This window comes from Halichoerus grypus, chromosome 4, assembly GCF_964656455.1.
Source record: "Halichoerus grypus chromosome 4, mHalGry1.hap1.1, whole genome shotgun sequence".
Taxonomy (NCBI): Eukaryota; Metazoa; Chordata; class Mammalia; order Carnivora; family Phocidae; genus Halichoerus; species Halichoerus grypus.
The window spans coordinates 95,213,837-95,240,059 of NC_135715.1; the positions used below are offsets into that span (position 1 = coordinate 95,213,837).

General features: G+C 40.6%; 1 protein-coding gene across 6 annotated transcripts in view; it reads right to left on the reverse strand.

The window, feature by feature from the left end:
• Positions 1-246: 246 nt before the first annotated feature.
• The window catches only part of INSIG2 (insulin induced gene 2), a 37,047-nt gene continuing 11,070 nt past the window's right edge, over positions 247-26,223 (reverse strand). For 4 of the 6 annotated variants that reach the window (XM_078070681.1, XM_036105284.2, XM_078070683.1 and 1 more), the window contains 4 exons: positions 24,138-24,262; positions 20,806-20,972; positions 20,522-20,621; positions 247-1,461 (listed from right to left, as the gene is read on the reverse strand). In XM_078070681.1, coding sequence (XP_077926807.1) covers positions 1,399-1,461; positions 20,522-20,621; positions 20,806-20,972; positions 24,138-24,262 — 455 coding nt within the window. In that variant the 3' untranslated portion in view covers positions 247-1,398. Of the gene's footprint in view, positions 1,462-12,589; positions 12,919-17,877; positions 19,687-20,521; positions 20,622-20,805; positions 20,973-24,137; positions 24,263-26,223 lie in introns of those variants that run through there. The other 2 variants (XR_013447085.1, XM_078070684.1) reach the window with 2 other exon arrangements.

The window sequence follows — 26,223 nt, forward strand, 5'->3', positions numbered from 1 at the left end:
TGTTTGTCATAGAGGTTTACGCAAAGAAATGGGTGGCTCAGTCAGTTAAGTGCCTGCCTTCAGCTCAGGTCATGATCTCCAGGTCCTGGGATCGAGCCCCGCATTGAGCCCCGCATCGAGCCCCGCATCGGGCTCCCTGCTCAGTGGGGAGTCTGCTTCTCTCTCTGCCCCTCACCCCGCTCCTGCTCTCTCTCTCTCTCAAATGAATTTTTAAAAAATAAAGAAATGGAACACACGATGCAAACATTCCTGGCCAGTTTTCTTTGAGGAACACAGCTTACAAACCCTTTGCTCACTTGCCAAGTATTTACTAAGCACCCATGGAATGCCAAGCATTGGGCTAGGTCCTAGGGATACAGTGGCAAACATAATCAACCGCACCAGCATGAGACGGAGAGGAACAGAGGGTGCCCTTGCCCGGACTGCCTCTGTGGGGGCGACTTGAGCGATAAGAGTGGTCCGCAGAGCAGACGGAGGGCCTTTTGGGCAGAAGTGTGGCTTTCACCACTCCTTGGCACCTCTGCGTCTTACAAACTCCAACTCACCCCTGAAAACTTGGGCAGCCTTGCCTGGCCCGGAGGCCCTGGCTGGGTGGTGGAGCTTTCCGGGGGGCTCTGTACCTGTTGCTCGCATCTGGAGAAGCGGGCACTAACAGGTGGCCCCAGCTCACGTGTCCCTCTCCAGTCTGAGCCCTCTGGAGGCGAGTGGGGAGACGTTGAGTTCTGTGTCCCTGAAGCTGGCACAGGGCAGGTCCCCAATAAACGCAGTGGAGTCGGTGTCTAAGGACAATGTCAGGACCCTTCAAGTAGTCCTGGCCGACACTGCCCGTTTAACCACTTCACAGTTTGTTTTTGAGGAAGACGTATTGGAGGCCAGAGCTCTGCCACCATGACTGGAGGGTATCACTTCCAGTTTTGTTTTCCTCCCATATCAAATGACAAAGTCACATCAGCATTGTGGGCTTGGGACATAATACATGATTTATCAAAGTCCATAAGTGGGTTGTTTGTGCTGTGTTGTTTGTGTGTGTTTTTTGTTGTTGTTGTTGTTGTTGTTTATAACACTACTTGGTAGTTTTTATTGTCTAGGACAATGGTTACAGACCACAAAGACTCAGGAAGACCCACTGCTTGGGCCCAACAAGAGACAATACTCTCCCTCTCAATTCAGAGTCCCCTGGGCTATGAGGGGACAGGCTTTTCCTTACGCGGCTCTGGTAGGGGGTCCATGACTGTACGCAGTACAAGAAGGGCCACATCTGAGCCTACTTATGTGGGGGTGGGTGGATAAGGTGGCCATCCTCATTTCCATTACTTGGGTGTAACCCTGAAGACCCGGATGTGGATGGCCGACTTGTTGCAGATGCGGGTCAGCAGCTCTCGTGTATCAGTCTCTGGTTCAGGTTAGTCCAGGGCTAGCCTCCACCCTGTGGTCAAGATGGAGCAAAGAGAGCTCTTCTTTCTAGAAGGGAGGTAACCAGCACATTTGGTTTTTATTTAGTTAACTCCAACCCAACACATAGTGTTGCTCTTGTCTGTAATTCACTTGAAGCTTAATTTTTCAACAAGAACACAGTTCAAAGTTCCTGGCACGGAATACAATGGTAGCTAGATAATAATATCTGACATCCATCGAGAATTTTACTTTTTGAACAGGTAAAAGGATCCCATAGTCCAAAAATGAAAATGATATAAAAAGATATACATTGAGAACCTGGTCCCCGACTCATGCTTATATCTGCCCCATTCTGTACCCCTGTTCTCTGCCCCATGAGTCACCGGTTTCAACAATTTCTGATCTGTCCTCCCAGGGTTTTTTATGTGAGTTTGGATTCTCAAAAATGCATCTTCAGCATCTATAGAAATGATGATATGATTTTTCTCCTTAGATTTATTTTGATGAACTGTCCTTGCATTTTTAGAATAAGCTGCACTTGGTCGTGAAGAATTATTCTTTTTGTATGCTGCTGCATTCTGATTGCTAATATTTTATTTAGGATTTATGCATAAATATTCATGTATGAGATTCATTTATTGTTTCTTTTTTTTTTTTTTTTCTACAGTCTTTGTTACTGATGTTATCCTAGCAGGGTTAAAAAAAAGTTGCCCTTCTTTATCTCTGCTCTGGAACAATTTAAATGGTGTTGGAACCATCCATCCTTCAAATGTCTGGCTGAATTTGCCCAGGAAACTTCTAGCTCTGGTGCTTTTTAAATATTAACTCCTTTATAATACTACCTAGCATTTTCTATGAAAATTGGCTTATTTAGGCGTTCTGGAGTTGGTTTCAGTAAATTATATTCTCCTGGAAAAGTATCTACTTCTTTCAAATTTGCAAATTTAGATAAATTTGCATAAAATTATTTTTAAAATTTCCTTGCTTTCTGCATTTTTTCTTCTTGTCATTTTTGTTTGTTTGTTTTGCCTTTGTTCTTTCTTCCTTGATGTCTGAGAAGGCTTATCTGTTTTACTGATTTTGCCCCAATGATCCAGGTATTCACTTACTCACTTTGTTTTCCCCCATTATCTACCTCATGAATTCTTCTTATTTTAATTCTTCTGCTTTCCTCTGGTTTATTTTGTTGTCCTTTTTTTCCTAACTTTTTTGAGTTGATTCTTAATTCCTTCTATTTCATCCCTTTTATATTTAAATAAATATTCCTTTTATAGGCTATGACATCTCCCATGTGTGCTGCTTTAGTTCAATCATTTAGATTCAAAATCTAATAAGTAGTAGTATTTTCATTATCACTGGCTTTTAGAAATTCTGCAGCTTGCATCTGTACTTTTCCTTTAACTCAAAAGTTGTTTAAATGACAACTTTGTTAAAATTCTGATTTTTTATCAATTTTAAATTTTACTGCATTGTGAATAGAAAACGTCCACATTACCTCTGCTTTTTGAAACTTATTGTGATTTCATTTGTGGTGATCAGTGGTATGGCCAATTAGTATAGCCATTCCACAGACACACAAAGCAAAAATATGTTCTCTACCTTCAGGGCACATAGTTTGATATATATTGATCACATCTACCTTTATGATTATGTTACTTAAGTCTTTTGTATCCTTATTCATTTTTGGTCCAACTGATCTGAGAGAACGTTGCTCTTCCTGAGATGTGGAAAGCCTGGGGAGGAGCCAGTTCCAGGGGAAGAGTGGGTATGAAAAAATCATAAGGTCTGTTGGAGATGTCTGTTAGATCATCTCCACCCAAAAATCATTCTTGCCAAACACTAATTTGAAAAGATATATGCACCCCTACGTTTACTGCAGTGTTATTTACAAAAGCCAAGATATGGAAGCAGCCCAAGTGTCCACTGACAGATGAATGAATAAAGATGTGATATTTGTATGTAGTGTGTGTGTATATATCTAACATATACACACACATATATAATAGAATATTAGCCATAAAAAAGAATGAGATTTTGCCATTTGCAATAACATGGATGGAGCTAGAGGTTATGATACTAAGTAAAATAAATCAGACAGAGAGAGGTAAATACCATATGATTTCACTTATATGTGGAATCTTAAAAACGAAACAAATGAACAAACAAACAAAAACAGCAACAAATCCATAAATACAGAGAAGCTGATGGTTGCCAGAGGGGAGAAGATAAAATCACTCTTGCCATAAAGAAAAGGGCCCCCCAAGATTGACCAAGGTCTGTATTTTCTAACTTTTATTGATACTACTTGACAGGAGAATCTATCTTTCATTTAATCAGATACTTTTGTATTGTTTCCAATTTTTTTTTTGAGTAGGCTCCCTGCCCAGCATGGAGCCCCACGCAGGGCTCAAACTCACAACCATGAGATCAAGACCTGACCCAAGATCGAGTCCGACACATGGGGCACCTGGAGTTAAGCGTCCAACTCTTGATTTCAGCTCAGGTCATGATCTCTGGGTCATGAGATCGGGCCCCACCACCAGCTCCATGCTCAGTGGATTCTCTCCCCCTCCCTCTGTTCATGTTCTCTCTCTAAATAAGTAAATAAATAAAATATTTTAAAAAAAGACTTGGACACTTAACGAACTAAGCCACCCAGGCACCCCTCCTAATTTTTTCATAAATGGATTTTTTTTCTCCCCACATCAAGTTAAAAAAATTGAGTCCTCTTTTACATTTCTATGGTGGGTAGGACAAGGTCCTATTGATGGCTTGGAGGGATTTTAGTTGGTGATGTTCCTGATAATACCATTTGAGCACTGACTCTGAGCCAAGCTCTCTTCTAGGCACTCTGTATGTCTGAGGCTGTTTAATCCTCACATCATCTCATGGCATCCCCATTTTATAGATTCAACAACAACAGCAAGGCGGGTGGAGGTAAAATAACTTCCTCAAGTTGAATCCATGAGTGAGCACAGAGCCAGGACCCCAACGTTAGTCACTCTGCTCTGTTGCCTCTTTCAGAGACCAGCCCATCCAGTGGCTTCATTCTATCGGTGAGGAAACAGACTCAAAGTTGTTGTGTCAGCTGACAAACTACTAGCAGAGCTAAAGTTAGATCCGTGAGGTTTGGACCTTGATCCAGAACCTTCCCACCATACAGCACTAACCCTCATGTGCACAGAAGCAGTATTTTGTCCTAGAAAGAGGGTGTAATTTGCTGGATGATATGGACTAATCCTTTGACAGCAACTCGTGCCTGCCTCACATCATAGCACTGCAGAGCTAAGACCACAGCAGATGCAAAGAAAGAGGTTTTCAATCAAATGCTACCTGAATGATGTATACTTTTGATCTCTGAACAAATAATTCAGTGTAAAATAAAATCACTTTTAATATGATTAGGATATATAAAATAACAAAAAACTAAGGTTCTACAAGGGATAAAGGCTCTAGGTGAGAGGACTTGTGTTTTTGATAGATATCTCTTGCACTCTGCAACTCCCGTGCACATGACCTTCCTTCTTCATTTATAGGTTGTGGGTGTGAGGCTTGGAAACAGGCACTTTCCCAGGACAAGAACTGAAGACAGCCCATGGAAAGACACACTAATCAACCCATGGGGGAGAGGAGGATCATTAAAAAACAACACAGAAATGATGAGTTTCTTGTATTATCTTCAAGTTCAGCTCTCAGTTGCCAAGAGTGACCTAACATTTCCCTACATAGTTTGGCTTCGGAGGGCAAAATTTGTTTGTTTTGTTTTGCTCCATTCCATAGGTATTCCAGTAATTATGAAGAGAGAAAGGGGTTTAGGACATGTGGGGAGGGGAGACTGACCCAGTGTATCAACTTTACTAAGAGGACATAATGGTTTGGCAAAATAAGACAATTTCATTCTGAAAGTGTGAAGACATCCTATACTAGTGGAATTATTTGGCTTGCCAAAAATCAAAGTTGTTTAGCTGAATATGACAGGGACCTGAGCCACATGACTACAGGTGGTATCCCTGTACAACTCCACAGAGGCTTCTAGAGACAGGCTAGGGAACCTGATTCTGATGCTGGAGCTGGTGGTGTTCCACCTGGATCCATTCATGGTGAGTCAGCAAGATGGGATGGACAAGCAGCCCTGAAAACCTGTCCTCTACTAGCACAGAATCTCTGGGAAACTGTGATCTTTCTCTTGAATCATGACATCATGAAAAGATTTGTCCAAAGGTAGTCCCACAACCTGCCTGCTTTGGGGCTTGCAGCAGAAACTGAATAAAATGCATTCCTCTCATCCTCAAGTGCAAATCAATCTCTCAAGCCTTGTAACCTCACATTTGGTAGATGCCAAATGAAGAGGAGAATGGCTAAAAATGTAGGATGGATTCCTTGGGAGAGGTTCTAGACTCTCTTTTCTCAGTTTGCCTCGTTTTCCTTTCAAACGAGAGACTGAAATTGTTGAGTTGTGGTCTGGCTCAGATTCTAGGGAATCGCTTCGGTGGGGGTCTCCAGCCTCACTGACCTAAACGTTCTTGTTTGCAAAAGAACATCCTATTTAAAAGGACGTGTGGCCAATTCATGCTTTGACACATGGATTATCAGGAGTCTCCTCTGTTGAGCCAAGTAAGAAAGTTGAGCTGGGAACTTTCTCCCGTGCTTCAAATTTAAGTAATAAATTAAAATGTATCTGGCAAAAGGGGGAAAGGGGTTGGAAAAGGTGAGTTTTGCATGAAACTGAGTGTAGGTGTTTTCTGAGCACCTCAGAACTTCAGGTTTCATGGGGGGCTCCAAGTTCATTTAGTTCAAACCATACATCTGATGACTTCCAGGAATCTGGATAATCTGTTTGGTGGGCAGTCTTCTCTTCCCATGAAGGACACGAGTTATCTGCGGGGCACCTATAGGTTATGTATTACCTGGAATCCAGCCTTAATCAGTGAAGGGAACAGTAGCAAACTATCTTAGTCATGCTCACTTAGTTACAAAGAACGGAAAACCAATTTAAATCCTTTTTAAAGAGTTTATTGGAAGGAACATGTAGGTCTCACTTGGAGTAGAAAGATAGATAGCAAATGGTTTTCCTCTCTTCTCTTTTCTCATATCCTACTGTCTGTTTCTCTCGGCAACTAGCTCCTTTCTCTTGCTTTTCCAGCTTCTGTTTCATTATGACTTTATGGCTCTGATACAGGACACTTGTTTTTGTTTTTGGTTGTTGTTGGTACTTTGGGTTTTGTTTTTATTTTTTTACATTTACCTTATTTTTATCATCATGTCCCATTTTTTCTGTGGAGAACCAGCCTTGGGAGTTGGTCTGGCAGTGGACGCTTGACTTGACCAGACCCAACAAGATACATTGAGACCTTCGCTGAGGTTTCTGAGAGATGGTTTGTGAGTGGGAGAGGACACGAGGCTGGCACTGCTAACACCATCCTGCCTCTAGGAAGCCCAAGGCTAATGGCGACACAGCAGTAGACCAAAGGGACAGAAGCGGCTACATCCTGATGCCAATTTTGGAAACCTGAATCCCAATTATATGTGAAGCCAGTTTCATGAGCCAGTAACTTTCTTGCTTGCCTAAGTCATTTTGGATCAGGTATTCTGTCAAGCATAACCCCCAAAGTCCCAACTGATACAGCCATCAGCCCTGGATCCCCACCCAGCCAACCCCATTTATCACCATGACCTTGCAGTTCTAGTTTCTTCATTGGCTTAGTTAGGAAGGGCATGCTCAGGAAGGAGTAGTTTAAAGTGGTATGTAGGGCTATCCTTTGCAGAGCTAAAGGTGGGGCAGAGGGAGAGGAAGTAATTACCTTCTTGAATTTATAGTAAAATTAGAGTCCTTGATCTGACAATAGGCCTAATCATATTTTTTTCCCTGTCTTCATTAAGGTCATGAATGTCAAAATATAGGGGATAACATGCAGAAATCACTTCCAACTTCACAAATAATGCTTGTGATGCTTTTTCATTATGCAAGTCTAATGGAAATTTAGAAAATGACAGGTCCATCTTGTCATTATTCTCTTGTGGATGTGCCAACTACTTCGAAAATGTTTTCAATATGCCAACTTTAATTTTAAAATTGAAGACAACAGAGTAGCTTGGAAGCTCAGATTTAAGTCATAAATGAAAATGTATCTGGTAAGAAGTGCATTATATCCTATTTCTTCATTATGAGAATATTTAACTTAATTCTTTGATTTAAAAATATCTCCACTTTAATATGTCATGATTCATATAATCTTTTCCCACACATCTTCTTTCAAGACCTCTAACTTATTTCATCAAAAAATTACAAATCTCAGGCTCAGAAATCATTTCTTAGGCAAGAATTGTACCAGTGACGTTGTTCGTTATTCCAATTAAAATTTAAATTTGTTTAGGAAGGGCAAGGACATGACTTTCATATACATGTTTAAGTTCCACGTCTAACATTTCATTCTCCACCAACATACATACACCTGTGTTGACATCACAAGCAGCCCAGAGGCATCCTGAGAAGAATGAGCACTTGGGCTCTGTCTCGGCCGTAGAGTCTACTTGTGTGACACTGGCAGATTATGACCTCTGTAGGCCTCCGTTGCTTCACATATAAAGGACTGATCTTACATCTTTATAGATATTAAAACTGACCTCATAGCTTTAATGGAGTAAATGAGGTGGTAAATGTAAAGCATATAACTGATACTCGGTCTCATTTACCAACTATTACTTAAGGTAACAAATACTTGCCCTTCATAATAAAAACATTCACAACTCACGAATGCCCATTTCCTACCAGTTGTCAACACCGCCATAAATCTGCCAGAGTTATAAAATCAAATCTACGCTTTTCATTAATTGAAATGTTACTGCCCTCTTAACGCTACTGAAATGTCTCCTTCTGCTACTAGCTGGCCATGTGACCTGGGACAAGCACTTAAGCGATGTGAGTTGTGCTTCTGTGTGTGCAAAATGCCAAGACCAGACCGTCCTAATTGTATTTGTCCTAGATGAATGTTAGGGTCCCCTCTGGCTATACCACTCTTCTCTGTGCATCTTAGAATTCAGTTCGGTGGCCACGTGATGCCTATGAATCATCATGTGATAATTACACCCTGATTTCCAATGAGTCCATATTCTCTTCAGAGGAAAAACCGCTGCCATTTAAACCTAGTCTCCCAGACAAATATCAGCATCAGGATAAAAAGAAAGAGTGAGGTGATATAATGGTACGATAATTCACAGGCTCAGCATCTGTAATTTTAGAAATCTCTAGAAGTTATTTCTCAAAATTTGAGGATGCATTTTGTGACATAGGGGTCGTCAAAGAAAAGGTGTGCCACAGGGCATGACGGACACCTCCCCATTGGGCTTACGGTCTACTGTTCCACATAACAGCTCCAGACCCAAGCTGCCTTACTTATTGAAAATGCTAATGATTGGTATACTTCTATTTTTCTGAAACTGCAAAACAGAACAGTCTAATTAACCATTCCTTTGGTATTTACTCTGAAACCAACTGTGCATTACTTGGCCTCTTCACATACAATCAGTGCCAACTCCCACGCAATTCCACAGAATTCTTGTACAATTTTCACTTGCTCTGCCCAATTTTTTTTGTTTTAGTCTCCCCTCTATTATCTCACAAATGGTGAACATTTCAGAAATTGCAATGCCCTTAGAAGGTCTCTACACATTTGTCTAGAAGACATTCGGGGTAAAATGCAAGAGATGCTTTCTCACAGAAGTGGGGAAGAGAGCATAAATTAAATTTCTAATGGACACAGCCAGAGAAGAAAGTGCTATGTGTTAAGAGCCCAGATTCCCTCTGACAGATGGCACACGGTGCATGCTGTTAGCTGGGCAGTGCTCAAGGGCTCGCGCCATTGCAAATACAGAAACAATAAAACTGCTTATTGATTTTAAAGAGACCTGTAATTAAGTATGACATTCTAACAGATAAAGGTTTACCAAGGCAGAACAGCCAGGATTTAAGAGGCCTTAAAATGAGGTACTATTTAATGGATTCAAACGTCACTCCTAGGATGGCAAAACTTCAAGAACTCCAGCTTGTGTGTGTGTGTGTGTGTGTGTGTGTGTATTTATGTTTGAGTGCAAGAGCATGCACACGATTCATCTAAAGTTTCAACTGGTGCGTGCCCATTTGAAATTTTCTTGAGGTTGGAAAAGCAAAGGTTGCAACCCTTACATTCAGTTGCCTTGGGCAAGCAAAAAAAAAAAAAAAATATATATATATATCTGTCAAGACCCAGGTCTCACTGTTAAGGCTGGAGTTGAGAAATGCCCTCCAAATGCCTTCAAGTCAACATTAGCTATGACAGAAGCAAGACTATTATTTAACAGTAGCAGCAAATGTCAAAAACAAACTGTGCCTGGCGTTTTGATAAGACACTGTTGAAAGAGAACCACTTTTTCAGCACTTGTGTAACCGTGGGGGAGAACTCGACAATTAATATCTGGAGGTCTGGTAATAGGATTTCCAGGCTGCTTGGTGGGTTCCTTCTGATACACATAAAAGGAGTAGCAAGTGGCGGACATGAGCAAAAAACTGGAAACAAGGAGGCCCGGGGAAAAGGACTGATATATCAGAAATCGGGTACCTATGGCTAATTAAAATGTAACTCCTTCTTGGGGAAACTGCAGTCTCACAGTGGTGACACTGAAAAGTATGAGGACAGAGCCATCATCCCTAGGCAAAAATAAGATGCTGACAAAACCTATCTCCTATTTCCCACATCCTTCCTTCCCGCTGGTGGCCTCATGCCGTCCTGTGACACCTTCTCTGAGCTTCTCTCCGTGGATGACACTCCCCAGCCTAACCTGGCCAAGGCTCCAGCCCAACAATCAATTACTCAGTATAATCACAACGAGCCACTTCCCTGCCCTACTTCCTTAGGAACCTGGTCCCTGAAAGGAAGCTGCCAAGTGAGTCTGTGGATGGTGGTTGGTTGGCATAGTGGATTTGTGTATGATTGCATTTTGACAGAAACATTAGGAGAGTATCTTAATGCCAAGGAAATGCTAACGTGCTGGCTCAGTACCCATACTTTGAAGTGGGAACAAGAAGAAAAAGGAGAGGAACAAATATTTAACTGGATGCCCGTTTACATTACATATTATTGCATTTGATGTTCAGAGGCCTCAAAAGAAGATGATAGTGTATCTCCATTTCATAGACGAGGAAACTGAGGTTTAGAAAGCTTGGGGGACTAGCCCCGGGTCCCAGTCTATAAGGAACTCATGCGGCGTTCAAGCCTGGGTTTGTCGGATTCCAAGGCTGCCTCTTTCCCTGATTCACTCTACCAAACCTCAGGATCATACCTGAATTAGCCTCAGAACATTCTTTTTCAAGAAAAGTCTGATCATGATGGTGACTTGATAAATAATGGGGATGCTATGAACTGTGGCAGATGGGGCAGTCTCAACTTGTAAGCCTTCTGGAATAACCCCCACAGGCAGCTGTGGACTCTTCCTAAGAAGCATGCCAGGCTTGCAGGCTTTACGGGAGTCATTAAACCCTCAAAGAGAAGTCAGTCCCCATGTTTGACGTCCTACCTCCCACCACTTCCTCTACCTGCCATCTTCACTACTTCCAGACTTGACTTTGGATTCTCCAGAGTACATTCACCTGTCTGCCCATGTTGTTTTCCTGTCCATCCCACGCCACCAAGAAATGCCCTCCCCTCCTCGAGCTGAGTTTGACCCTTCCTTCACACCTCATCAGTACCTGTGTCCCCACCCTTCAGAGGCCTTTCCTGGCCAGCGGGTTAACACCATGTTCTTACTCTTACAGAACATCCGTCTATACAACCCCGCCCCCCGCATTTGCACAGATGCCCCAAGGCCAGGACTCATGTATTATGGGGCACATCAAAAACAATACCACCCAGCATTAATAATTCACACAGCCGTCTCCCAGACTGAACTTTTTAAAAGGTCAGAAGTCAAAACCTGTTAAAAAAATTGTATCCCCTTTCTCGTCTGTCAGACTTTCACATGGGACTGCGCCTGAGGCGGCTGCGGTAGAACATCTATTATCAAGAGAGGTTCAAGGTCCATGTCTAGGCATTCATGGAGAGCTGAAGCCGTTAGGCTCTCTCAGAATACTTACATTAGCTTTCTAAAATAAGCCAGGTTCCAGAGTGGAGTAGCGGATTAACCATAAGCTGCTTCTGTGAAACGGAGGCTGCATCCGAGTCAGAAATGCCTCCAAGTCACTCACTCTAAGGGATGGCCAGAGAAATCTGTTGGAACTACTTATGGGAAACCACTTGTAGGGCCTGGCAGGGCCTGGCAGGGCCAGCGCCCTGTGGTGAGGAGGAGGATCCTTGGTCCTAGAGCCAAGTCAGACCAGAGTTTGAAACCCTGCTCGGCCTTTCAGAAGAACACGGACGTTGGCAGGTTTAACACAGTCCGTATCTGGAAGGGCGTGGTAGGGATGGTCACAGGAGGCACAATGCAAACACCTGATTCATTTCCTTCCCCTCACTTCTTCTTCTTCTTTTTTAGATTTTATTTATTTATTTGAGAGAGAGAGCAGAGAGTTGGGGGGGAGAGGGGCAGGGGGAGAGGGAGAAGCAGACTCGCCACTGAGCAGGGAGCCCGATGCAGGACTCGATTCCGGGATCCTGGGATCGCGACCTGAGCTGAAGGCAGGTGCTGAGCCAACTGAGCCACCCAGGCGCTGCCCCCACCCCCCAGCCCTGGTCACTTCTTCTTTTAGATGACAGGAAAAGGCAAAGGTGAGGCCCTTCCTTCTTTCCCACCATTCTAGAACTTGGATACTAAGTTTATATGTTATGTATTTTAAAGACTATAATTTTAATTTTACCACCAAAAGAAGTCTTTTATTTTCTCCTAGTTGTGCTCACTATGAATCACTTAGGACGGAAAACACACTAGCGGGCGGAGAGTGCCAGAAAACGCTTTACACCAAGCGTGGGGGACACTACCAGTGATCACCCGTCTGGTTCTTCTGTCCTCCAGGGACAGCGGGTTAACACCATGTTCTCACTCTTACAGATCCTTACACATCCCAGCCCCGTTACACTTAGGTGGAGCCAGAACCAGAACCAATACTATCAAACATTTAAGGAGCACAGATTTATTCTTTCTGGAGAAAAAAAAAAGCTGAACCTGACTCAACCTTATTATGAATTTCACACACATTCTGGAAAGATGTGCTTCAACGTATACTGACCTGCTTTCTCTTAGGCAGGCGTGACACTGACACGCACTAGGTGTGAGGCACAGAAATTCCACAAAGGTTTGTCTTTACAAACATCTTTAAGCTTCATCTTCAGAGTGCCAGTCTACGGGCTCCCCAAGCCAATATGCAGAGACTCCACACAGCAGCTGCGCCCAGCTGATCCTAAAATGATGGGGGAGCACTTTGTCTTTCTATAATGTCCTGCTGGAAAATCTCAGGCTTTTGTAAACGCAGGAAGGTTTTTTTTCAAAAAAGAACTGCTACTGTCATACTTTGGTTGGGCAGACATTCCCAGAAGATCTAGGAGTGACATGTGATGACTATAAAGGGAATAGAAATGAGTTTCATTCAGTGGCAGAAATTCCCAGGGAATGCATTTTAGAAACTTTTCTTCGAAAACAAACAGATTCAGCACTTGGGTTTTTGCTTTCCTTTGTCTCCTCAATTGCTCATCACAATGAATCAGTCCATGATCACATTCTGTACAAGTTTCCTTAAAAAGTGTTTTTCTAAGAAAGAGACAAATCTTGCAAACGCAACAATCGTATGGAGACACAGTAGTGCAGAGTGAATTTATTGTTGTCAGAGCAGTAATAAAAAAGGATTATTTTTAAATGGCAGTATACTTCCTCAGGGCTCATTACTTTTAAAGCCCACCTTCGGGAAGCCACGGGAAGATTAGCAGTTGCAAATCCTGCCATGAAAGCAGAACAGAAGGACGCGGTTGCACCAGAGCACGGTTTCGATTTGGAATCAAAACTGCCCCTTGTTCATGGAATCCTCACCGAGTCCGCAGCCAGGGAAACGGTGAAAGGGAAAAATTGCCCATATATAGCAATCAGTTTGGACACGAGGCTCATCAATAGCCCATTCTTTCCCAGGCACATCATTCTCTATCTGATCTGCCAAATCTGATACTTAACAACATTGTCTTCAGAACAGTTGATGTACCCTGGAAAAGTCTGTCTTGTAAATCACAAAGAAAGCTGACAGGCTTCACAGATTTCATCAGTGGTAAAAAGAAGGGAGGCATAAAGGAACAGATACTAGTATACTTAACCCCCTGGCACAATGAACTCAACAAACTAAATGTATTTCGAGAGAAAAAATAATCTCAATATCTCAATTTTTATTTTTATTGAGGCCAAACAAGAAGCCACTGACTTAACCTATTTATCTCAGCTCCTAACTAAACGGAGTTTTTGAAACATAAAGACAAAGGAACAGGCAGATGGCATGATTTCATGGTATAAAAAAAGGAGTGGAGAAAGTTGAATCAGGGAGACAGACCACTTAAGCTGTAGCTTCTCTCTCCTATCCTAGATTCCTAGAAACAACAACAAAAAATTAAAAAGAAAAGGAATCCACAACTATACTGCCAAATAAGACGTATCCTCCATGGACCAGACACTATAAGGAACTCCTGAAAGCAAGAAAACAATTGAGAGCAGATAGATGGAGAGGAACGACAGCTCAAAGACCCTGAGGGAGGGGACTTGCTAAAAATGAAACCAGAGACATTCTGGTCAGAGGTAGCTAACTCTCAGAGATGAAAATACCCAACTGACCTGATGGGTTCAAGCAGGCTCTTGTGGAAGCAGCCATTTGGCCGACTCTACACTTTTTCTCCCCCATCTTGGACCGGACAGACACAACACAGTATCTGCCCCAGATGAAAGTGGTAAGAGTGAGGACTAAGTTCACAGAAGCACGGCAGTGTACCCACGGCCAACAAGGGAGCACTCACATCCACAGACAGGCTGGTACAGGCTGAAAAGTTCAGAACTTTAAAAAAGTAGAATAATTAATATCCCCAGAAAATACAAGAATGACGACACACTTCCACAAAAAATAAAATAAAATAAAGATCTTGGAAATTCAAAGTGTGATCACTGAAATTAAAAACCCAGTGACAGCTGAATGCTGAGCGGACACAGAGCTGGAAGATCCAGTTAAGTAATTCTTCTAGAGTATAGCACAACAGAGAAAAGCTAAGGGATATATAGAAAACAGAAACAAAAGGTCAAAGATCTTTTGAATATAGAAATTTGAGAAGGAAAGAGAAGAAAAACAGAGAACAAAGAAATAATAAGAACAATCCACCCCTCCCCCCCCAAAAAAAGGCCTGAAGTAAAGAGGAAATGTCTCTGACTGAATAGGATTAGTAGAAAAAGAAATCCTCCTACACAACCTGTGGTGAAATTTCAGATGATGAAAAAAAAAAAACAAAAAACAAAAAAACCCTAAAAATAAATAAATAAAAAAAGGGAGAAAGGACTCTATTTAAATCCCAATCCAATCAAGGCATCTGGATAAGTATTTCATTCAAATGGTTGGGAGGACTACAGATAAGACCAGCCTTTCCACCTGACCTCTGAGGTCCTTCCAGGTAACACCAGTACTGCCGTTAACAGCTGGGCACCCAGGCCTTGGGTCTCCACTCCACTGCTGTGCATCTCCACCCACTTTGGTGAACTATGTAGACAAAGCTGTTTAGATCACACCTTGGACCTCACGATCTGGAAATGTTCCACTAAATTCCTGACTACAAACCCCAAGCCTTCACCCTTCTTGTGAAAAAGGGTTTTTTACCTCAGGGCATGCAGTTCCTTTTAGCTCACCTCATTCTTTCACACTGTTAAGTCAGCACTGTTGATTCAACTTCCTTCCCCAGTTTGCCTGGATCCCATGATAAAAGATCCTTTGATCTTTCTTTAGGAGCCTCCACTCATTTTTCACATAGCCTTTGTGCCACGTCTTCCGATAAATTCCCAATGAGAATCAATCTATCCCATCACAATTGCCCTAAACTCCTGGGCTACTGAGGCCCCCTCCAGCCCCCAAGACATGGCACATCCATGTTGATTGGCTCCACTGCAAGAATCTCATCTCGAGCCTCACCTGAGTCCTTGAAGGCCTCAAAATGTTCTAGAAATTCTTTCTTCTCTCTAGTCAGTCCCTGTAGAGGCTGTCCAAATCTCCACCATTCCCTCAAAGTTCTCTAGCTAACCCCAGCTCCCCTCACTCGTAATATATGACTTAGTATATGATCAGACTTGTCCCAAATATATTTTGTAAGCTATTGGTATACAATGAAATATTTTAAATGCTAAGCTAAAATAGGTTAGGAAAAGCATTTTTCAACATAAAACAATCAGACACACCTCCCTTATCTCTAAGGTTAGTAATTCCTTCCAACTGCACTCCATACTACCAGCTCCCCTCTGCCACAAAGTGCCTTCTGCTCTGGTTTCAAGCACATCACTCTTCTATTTCTCCTCCCACTTCTGACCACACCCCCTCCACCTCCTTCACCAGCTCTTCTGCCAACACGCCAGTAGGCCTCAGATCTCGTCTCCGTTTGCTGTAACATGCTCCTTGGGGATCTCATCCACCTCCACAGCTTCCAAGATCATGGACACATGACAACGACAAGCTCCCTCATTTACATCTAATAACCCAGACTCAAATGTCCAATTGCTTATGATGCATCTTTACCAGATGTCCCGGACATAGCTCCACCTCAACTGATCAATCAAACTCATTAACTTTACCCGCTCACCTGCTTCTCTGCATTCCTCTCTGGTTTATGGGAATACCATCCACCTAGTTTTCCAAGAAAGAAATGTTAAGTCACACTTCTCTTCCTCACCCTTCACACTCAAGTCATCAAGTTCAGGTGACTTAGTCCAAAATGTATCTCAATGTGTCCCTCACCCTTCGTTCCCAAAGTTAGGATCTCTCTCTCACCTCGAACATTCCCCTCATCTTATACGCGTCTACACCAATGACTGGCAATCTGGGCTGCACATTAAAACCGCCTGGGGAATTTATGAAAATCCTCATGTTCAGGGCACACCCCAGGCCAATTATTTTATTAGAGTCTCCGGGGGTGGGAACCAGGCATCAGCATACTTTTACAAGTTCCCATATGATTCCAAAATGCAGCCAACTTGAAAATTTTCCCAGAATTGAAGACGTGAGCACACAGAATAAAGTGCATACTGATTACCAAGCAAGAAAAGTAAAAACAAATCTAAAGCTAAACAAGTCAAACTGAAACTGAATAACGATGAAGAAAATATTGTGTAAAAGCTCCTGGAGAGAAAAAACAAGATTACCTACAAAGGAAAGAAAAATCACACTAATAGCAGATTTACCATCTGCAACATTAGATGGCATAAACAATGAGTTAAAAGTCTTCAACGTAATGGGAGCAGGGGGCGGGGGGTGGGTGGGAACTATGAACCTAGAAATCTAAGGCCTGCTAAACTGTTCTGGGAGAATGAAGCAGATTCTTCCAGACATGCAAAGCTAGGACTCTACTACACACAGACCATCACTGAAAGAATTACCTTACAAAGAACACACAGTTGACCTTTGAACAACATGGGTTTGAACCGCACAGATCCACTTATATGTGGATTTCTTTTCGATAGATGTGGTACAGTACTGTAAATGTATTTTCTCTTCCTTATGATTTTCTTAAGAACATTTTCTTTTCTCCATCTTTATTATACAAATACAATATACAATACAAACACAAAATATGTGGCAATCGACTATGTTACCAGTAAGGCTATGAGTAGTTAAGTTTTGGGGGAGTCAAAATTTACACACAGATTTTGGACTGTGCTGGGGTCAGCGCCCCTACTCCCACGTTGTTCAAGGGCCAACTGTATTTCACTGGGCAGGCAAGTGAGCCAAGATGATTGGAGAGCTATTTAATAGTGACCAAGTCTGGATTACACCTAGAAAATACAAGACGTGTGAATGTATGCACCACTAAGAGGTTCCAGTGCCCTTGATTAAAATAAAATAGCTCAGTGCAAACAAATAAATTTTATAACATAAGTATTAGCAGGATTCTGGCTAGCTAATTTTAATTGTTTTCCTGTGCTTTTGTAGAATTTATAGTTTCAGTTTTCAAGCATTCGCTTTCCAGAACTTTAATAAAAGGAAGCGCTGTCTATGTAGCAATGTTAAAAGATGTCTACCGCTTTCTTTCATTGCAAAAAAATGGATTAATATATTTACATGCTTATCAAAATAGCAAAACAATTTTACTTTTTGCCATTAATATCTTTTCTTATTTTCTAGATGATCTGAAAATAACTTGAGAACTCCCAAGTGGGATAATCATTCAATTCCTGGAACATCAGACTTGGTTTCCTTTCATGATTTCTTAGCAAATTCAACCATACACATTAATTTTATTAAATTAATCCTCAGTATTAGATTCTAAGATTTAGCACGAGGAAGAAAAAAAGACTCTTAACCAAGATGATAATTATATATTTAATACATCTTGCTTTTAACAGCAATTTTCAAAGTAAACACATCATAGACCTTATAACTTATTAAAGATTTATAGTGCTTACAAAGTTGATTCTAAAAATATACCTTATTTGTTCTAAATGAATAACATTATCTGGAAGATAGAATAATAAATTATAGTAGTATGTTTACCACCACTATAGTTAAGATTGTGTACATATATTCAATATGAAATCCTTTTAGGATCTTCACACTTTCAGCCTTAAAATGTAAAAGCAGATTAAAGTTTGGCATAGGAGATCTCAGTCTGACAGCAATGGTTTTAAAAATATCTAGTTGACATATTATGAGAGCACGGGCACATGCACATACATTTCTACATGTACATTCTCTCTCACTCAATCCAACACACACACATACACACACAAAGACACACAAACCCAAAGTAAGCAGAAAGTTCCACCCTTGTGTATCAGACAAGTGTCATCAATTTCAAAAATAAAAATTGAGAAAAAAGTTAACTAAAAATATGTTTAAACCACACTTAAATGGTTCCCATTGTTGGAAAGATATGCACAAAACTGCTATCGAGATCTTTAACATGCACAGTATATGCCATACTCAGCACATTCTGGAACAGGCTCGAACTGTTCACCAATGGACATATGAATACGTAAAAAGAGATGTGCTCATCCATTTCCCAGATGGCATTCCACTGACAGTCACGTGACCCAGCCCGGCTAATGGGGTTTGCTTCGTAGAACCCAAAAGATTACAGAACCCAAGAGAATTAGAAACTTCATGTCGATCTGTTTGGGGTTTCTTGGGTGTTCCATGTGCAAAAGCAATGGGTTACTGTGCTGCAAATGACAGTATCATTTAACACTTGTGGCACTGCTAAAAGTCATTTTGGTATTTCTGTAACATATTTATTCTAGCTAAATTTCCCAATGGTGCCTTCTTTTAATTATATATAGCCTTGTAGACTTAGACTTAAAACAATTTAACGCTGATAACCCTCTCCTGCTCATCGCTTTTATCTCCAGTAGAATTCCTTTTTGGACTCTCTCCAGTAATGCAGGTTTGAAAATGTTCTATGGAAGTTCATTTTCATTATCAATTAAAATACCCCAAGCTCTCTGAGACAACATTAAAATAGAAACTAACCACACGTCAGGGCACCCATAATTCATACTGCTGTGATTAGAAAAATGAAAAGGCACAACAGTAAGCAAAAGAGAATATACCAGCTTTCCATTTTTCTCTTTCTTTTTCTTTTTTGGCTTTCCTCTTATTTTATTTCACTAAGTTTATAAACTGTTCAAGCATTCTTACACTCTGCATGACAATAACAATATTTTGGCACATCAACATTGTCATACAATATATGGTATGTTTAAAAAAATTAATTAAAAAATTTCATCTATTAATGAACACGTTGTTTCATGTAGTGCATATATATTTTATAGTTATTTAAGTCAAATACATCAAGGTTTGTAACTGATTTTACAGATGAAGCAATCACAGATTGCAGTAATATATGCATATGTGCATGTACATGCATGTAAGTGTGTGTATGTGTGTGTGTATATACATATATATCTATATATACACATACACACACACACACATACACACATATATATACACCAATCAAGGGAAAAACTGCATCCTGGCAATTTTACAGTCCGAAGCTTTGTTGATATAGCTATCATTTACATGCCCTTTTCATCTTGTTTTTCTGTACAAAAGATATATTTTTGCCTTCTTCATTCCTGATGAGATTTTTCTGCGATAACTTTACATTCATACTGTAAAAATTAAAAGGTTAAAAGGTCAACAGATTAATGTTTATTTTGAATAGCAATTTCCACACAGACTAGAAATTGATACTTTATTAATGTATGCCCACTTTATTTGTCGAAGAATCTGAGAGTTATGCAAGGATTAGAAGCAAATGACGAATGTGATAGGGAAAAAGAAAGTTCACAGTCGAGAAGTAAAAGAGACATGGAAACGCAGGCAAAAGACAAGGTTTCGGCATTACAAGCAGATAACAACAGTATGATTCAGATCAATCCTACAACACAAAGGGAGGCAAAATAGGCTTCTCTGAGTGCTCGGTAAGGCCAATCAGCAAAGGAAAGGTCATGAACTTAAGGACGGGACTGATATGGTGAATTCAGGTAGTATTTTCTCAAATCACTTTACAATTTCAAGGGGAAAAGTCTATTACGTTAGCAAAATCTTCTGGTCAAAAACAGTATTTTAGAAGTACAGCTACAGATGCGCACCCACAATTCAAGATAAAGGAAACTAATGGGTTTAAGATAATGGGGTGGCCAGGTTATCAAAAAGACAGCCACTCCATTCTCCTAGCCGGCTACAATAATGTAAGTGACAGCACTTATTCGTGAAACTGCTGTGGCCTTTGGATGCTGTTCCTGGCCCTGCCATCCGTGACAGGGGTGACCAATAGCATCCTTTTTTACAGATTAGTAAAAAAAATTAGAGGGTAAGTGCTATCACCATATCCGTAACACATTTTAGCTTTTCTACCCAGTGGTTCCTTCGACTTTTAGTGTGCTTGGCTTGGAGAAAACTTGTCTTACATCTCAATAACAGATGAAATAAGCATCAGCTTACCATTGCCAGTTGTCGACCAATGTTTCCCATTGTTATGCCTCCAGCAAAAAATATACACGGTAACCAAGAACGAACATAGAGAAAATCTGGAGATGTATATCTAGAATAACAGAAATGTTTTTAACAACCCACAGAGGAAGTATACAACGATAATCATTAAGAAAATTACAATGGAAATAAGTTACTCTGTACATTAAAGTGGTTAACGCAATTTTTAAATCTCAATTCTGAAATCAGTTGTCATTTATTTCTTTTAGCAAACAAGCACCGAAAAGAATACTTACTGATAAACACCATTATAGACTAGCAGTTGAGTGACCAAGGTTGCCAAGAAAGCAATTCCTACTCCAAGGCCAAAACCACTTCTAGATCTATCAAAGGTCCACCAGAGTCCAATGGAGAGTGCAGCCAGTGTGAGAGACAACTGTATGTTGTTATCAAAATCTACTTTCTGAGATCAGTGTTAAAGAGTCATCTTAAAACTTGTAACCAAATAATACCACCTATTCATTTTTCTAAAATAAGAGATGTTACTATTGAGATGGGACTTGATTGCTTATTCTAGGGTGAGTTCAGTCCTTTCATACAATGCAGGACACTGGGTGAGATTAAAATTTCTCTGATATTTACTAAAGATACACAGAGGGCATGATATTTCATTAATAGATCCCACTACTTGTAGTTCCTCCCAGCCCCCCAAAAAAGCCCTCTTTCTACATTCACAATTATAAGATAAGACCCATTATTTGAGAAATGCTTTCTTTGCTAAAAACGTAACCAGAAGTCTCGGAACACAAGTACTGCTAAAGGAACGCACTTTTGCTAAAAAAGAAACCAATATTACTTCTCAAACAGGTTCAGAATTACTTGCGAATCATACAAGAACTTGAAAATAGAAGAGTTGACAGCTATTTAACAGGGTACCACATTCTCTATATGATTTACTGACAGACACATTTTATAATAATGCAGTTCAGAAACAAGAGGACCAAGGACACAGTATCCCTTTCCATTATGTCAACTGTTCTAGTTTTAATTTGTTGAGGATAAAGCCTTGAAGTGAACATTATCTTGCAACCTGCCAAGCTATTTTGGTGCCTGAGACTTTCTGGTATAGGACAGTTTGCTCAAATGATATTTTATTTCCGTCACTTACTTAAGCATCTATTCACAAATGTGCGGTCCTTTTCTACTCCAAAATCTCTGGGCAAAATGAAGCTTTACAAATTCAATTTTCTCATTTCTTTGCTAGAGGATTACACTAAAGGAATTAATTTCAAATATCATTAAAAGGGCATTATCTATGTCCCAAAGGCCACATCTTGGCTCTATATCCAGCTCCCCAGGGGAAACTAGATAGCTCGCCAAACTAACTGGCCATGCTGCAACTACAGAGAAGAGAGGAGAAGTTCAAAAAATGCATATAAAAAACTACTTCCCCACTTCCTTTAACAACCCATCATTTACCAGCCACCCCCACCCTTACCACACCAGCTAGTATCTCCAACTCCCTCTTCGCTTACTTCTCAGCATCGGAGGACCGTTGCTGGCCATTCCCTCAAGGTCATTTCTTGATTAGGCTTGATTTACCCCAAAAAACCCTATAGCTTATGGTATGCTTTCTGCAAAAGCTTTCCTTATTCTTTAGCAGGCATTATACCTGACACTCCAAAGGAAAGGTTATATGCTCTGATTTTTCTATGCAATAAACATTCTTATAAACAGTAGGATTTGATATTCACTGAGTTCTATCTTTGATAACTAAATTAACTTTATTAAGGGTCAGAGGAAAATAAGGTTTCTAGGGTAAATAGGTAAAATACTTCTACCTGAAAAATAGTACCATGGGATTTTCTCTAGTCTAAGGGACCTAATATTATTAAGTCTATGTTATAAATTTTGCAGACATTTTGGACTTTGCTTCAATGGCGGACAGAACAGTTAAAAATTGCTATATTCAAGCATCTCATTGACAGAGAAGGAAAAGAATGACTGAAGCAAAAATTTTAAATTAATATAAAGGTTTTTAAATTCCAGAAAAGGCTATCTAAATTTCTCTACTTAAAAACACCTGAAACATCCGGGATAGAACGGTCTAATCCACCAGTTGGGAGGGAAATTTACATGCTTAGGGGGCTCCTGAATGGGAGAAGGAACCCTTCCTAGATTCGAGCCAGGATCTCTGGGGTCTGGTCTCAGCTCTGTCCCAGACTCGCAGTATGAGTGCCTTGGCGAAGTACCTAACCCCTCTAGCTTTCATTTGTCTTACTATCTTTAATAAAGAAAATGTGGAACTGGGTGATTTCTAAGTTTTCCTCTAGGTACAATATTCTATGAGTCTATCTTTTGAAGCCCTCCCAACCACTAGATTTGTTTGTTATAAAATCCTAAATCTCAAAGATTCCTCCAAGCTAAACATGTTGGGAAATTCTTTAATACAAAAGGAAATGGAAAAACAGATTAGTAACCGCCACTGAGGGGCTTCCAAATTCACAGATCCCCAAGGGCTAGCACAATTAGGAACAGAAAGGTGAGTATGTTTGCAGAATGGAGGACCTTGCCACTTGCCTTTGTTCCTCTCCCAGGCTTCTCCAGAACACCTCAATACTTCCCGTAACAGACACAGGAAACCACCTGCCATGTGACCCACCCTCTCTCCCGCTAACCACCAGCCGTGAGCCCAGTGCAGAGCCACAAGAGGGAACCCTGGGCAGCCTGACCTGCACTGTGTGCTCTTCCCAGCACCAAAGCTCCTGCCCCCTCCACTCTCTAAGCCACATCTTCTAGAAAAGGGACAACCGAACTAGCCAGTCACAGGCTCTCTTCTCCAAAGGAAGGACAGGGGTGGGGGAGAAGAGGAGAAGTAGCAGGGAAGAGGACAGGATGAAAGTCTTATGAGGGCAAAAACTTTTGTTCTGGGGTGGACATTTTTTTCTGTGGTATCGGGGAGAAGGGAAATAGAGGCTACTTTACCCTTCTAGCTGGGATACTCTAAAAACACTCATTACTCACGAAATAAAATGTCAAAACCCTAAATGATCAAACTTTAAAAATATGTACCTTAGGGACAAATGTTCTTTTTGGCCAATGTCTAAGCTGAACATTTCCACTTATGCCACCTTTAAGAACATTTATGCGGTTTGCTGGCGTCGATTAAAACCAAAAGATGAGTCCTTTTTTTGGGAAAAAAATTATAGGTTCCTTAAATTAAAAACAAACCAAAAAACAGCCAGCACCTGAAGCCACCACATGTCCTCACTGGCAAGTCTTAAATGAAGAGAGAGGAAAGAAATCCTTTGAAAATGTATCTGTTTCAATCTTGGAGTTACCAAAACTATACGGAATTATGTAACCTAATTTAAGAAAAACATGCAAAATGTTTAAACGTGCAAAGTTTCTCAGTGATCCTGAAACTCGGGGATTTAAATGGAAGGCTATACCCCGCCCAGTAACTGCAAGGCTGCTACTGTGATGTTTCAAGAATAGAGCACACATTCTTTTTACGCTAAGGGGACGTACCACATTTTGACAACAGTGCAGTTGCAAGGGACTGTTTAACCTTTGGTTTGTCGGCGCTGCTTTGTGATTATGCATTTCATTACAGCAGAAAGGATACAGCGCTGGCATGATTTATACCAACAAAGACGGCTACGCACCGCATCACACTGGACCACTCTCTTTTAAATTTATGTGGTTCTCCTAGATGCCTGTCAATGCAGGGGTATAATAACCCAATCACAGCTGTGGAAAAAAGGAGAAAAAAAATTAAGTCATCTCCAATGCTATACCGGCAAAACTTAAGCTAAAAGAGTCACTACAACCCCCACAAGCATTTGAAAGATTGTTTCAGAAGCTCTCCAAGTTACTTAACATCAATCACCCATATTTTTAAACTTACCTCCCCAAAGGAAAAAAAAAGAGCTAACACCACTGCAGAAAGCACTGCAAATGATTACAACAGTATTCCAAATTATAATTGGCAGAGTGCTATTTCAGTGTATGATTCACAATTTAGCAGTTTGGACTAGATGGTTCATGCTACTTCTCTACGACTACTATCTCTGAGATTTGAAAACATCAAACCAGCTGGCAGTTAAACAATGTTCTCTCTGAACCATGTAAGCATGAAGCGCGCTATAAAATGCCCCAAACTGTCTAAAGAGAAGCTGGAAGTGTAAATGTGTACAATACGGTCATCCCACACACAGTGTTTGTTCAGATGGCCACAGCCGGCCTACAGATTATTCTATGGCCTCTAGCTTGTCTCCTGCGCCCAGAGCTGTGTCCTGACGTTCCCCTCCCCCCTGGCCTTCTAATGAGTGCCTAGGTCATATTGTCAAAACAGGGAAACTTGCAATAGAAATCTACACGTAAGCCTCATTCTGCACATAGGAAAACTTAGGAAACATAATCTATAAGAACTATACGTTTTCGGTTAAAATTCAAATTCACTCTTAAAAATCAGAAGTCATTTTGGTACATTTCTTAGTTTTGGAAAGAACATCTTGAATGTTAACCATATAATTATGAATAACTGCAGGCAAAATGTCTATTTGTGATTGAGACTCCAATTATTCACACCCAATTTTTAATTAAAATACATGTCAAACTTCAACATTTTATTCATTTAATGGGAGAAGATTTTAAATGCTAAGTTAGTCACTAAAAAAAGACCTTAACAAACCAAAATATTCTTCAACACGTTCTAAAGAAAATGTACTTCTACAGATTAAATTTAACAGGAAATAGCTAGGCAGCTTTGACTTGCTAATCTTCCTAAAAACAGAATGGTCATGTTGCCATTAAGTAATAAAGACACAATTGTCACATTGGTTGAAAGCAATGTTTAAAATGTCCAGTGCTACCTATGATGTATCTTGAAATTACTGTACCAAAATCTGAGTGCCTGAGTATCAGGAACCCCCTGCCTGGCCTGGCGTTGGCTAGCTCTATCTTACAAATGATGTATTCAATCAACCTTTAAGGAAAAACAGAAATCAATTAATATCAAAAATCACAGGCTAGCATACCAATGGAGCAGTATTAAAAAGAGGCCACAGAGTCACCCCTCCATCTGGGGGTGAGCGGCTGCAATGATGTATGTGCGCTCTAATCCACAAATCTGAAAGTACTCTTCTGAGTTAGGTTTTTGCTGAGTATAGATGGTTCACAGACCATCAAGAGATTAACAACAAATTTCAGCAATGCGGACCTCCAACAAGCGTTAGTAAATTTAAAACTTTTATATCATATTCCTATTTAAAAGGCTCAGCTCTAAAATCCTGGGAGATTAACTGACAGCATTTCCAAATTCCTACAAAATTAAAATGGCAATAAGCATGCCTAACAGTTGAAATACATCTAAATGAATATTACCTCTTTTTTTTTTTCTCAAGGGGTCATGAAACTAACAGCTCATGTCATTCCTCACTCTCACTCTCCCTCTCTCTCCTCCCTTTGCCTGTTGCTGAGTAAAATCAACTAAGATCAGGCATTCCAAGTCAATTTTCCTCAGCAGCTGATGCCATAGGTAAAGAATTATCACACAGAGAATACTGACGTGTGTGCACAGATATAAATAAGTAAAATTGACTAGATTTGTATGCACGTGATGTCAGACTCACAAGTGAGAGACAACTGAGGAGAGAAAGCAAAAACACAAAAAGGAATTTAAACTGCCACACTGCCAACCTTGGGATTTG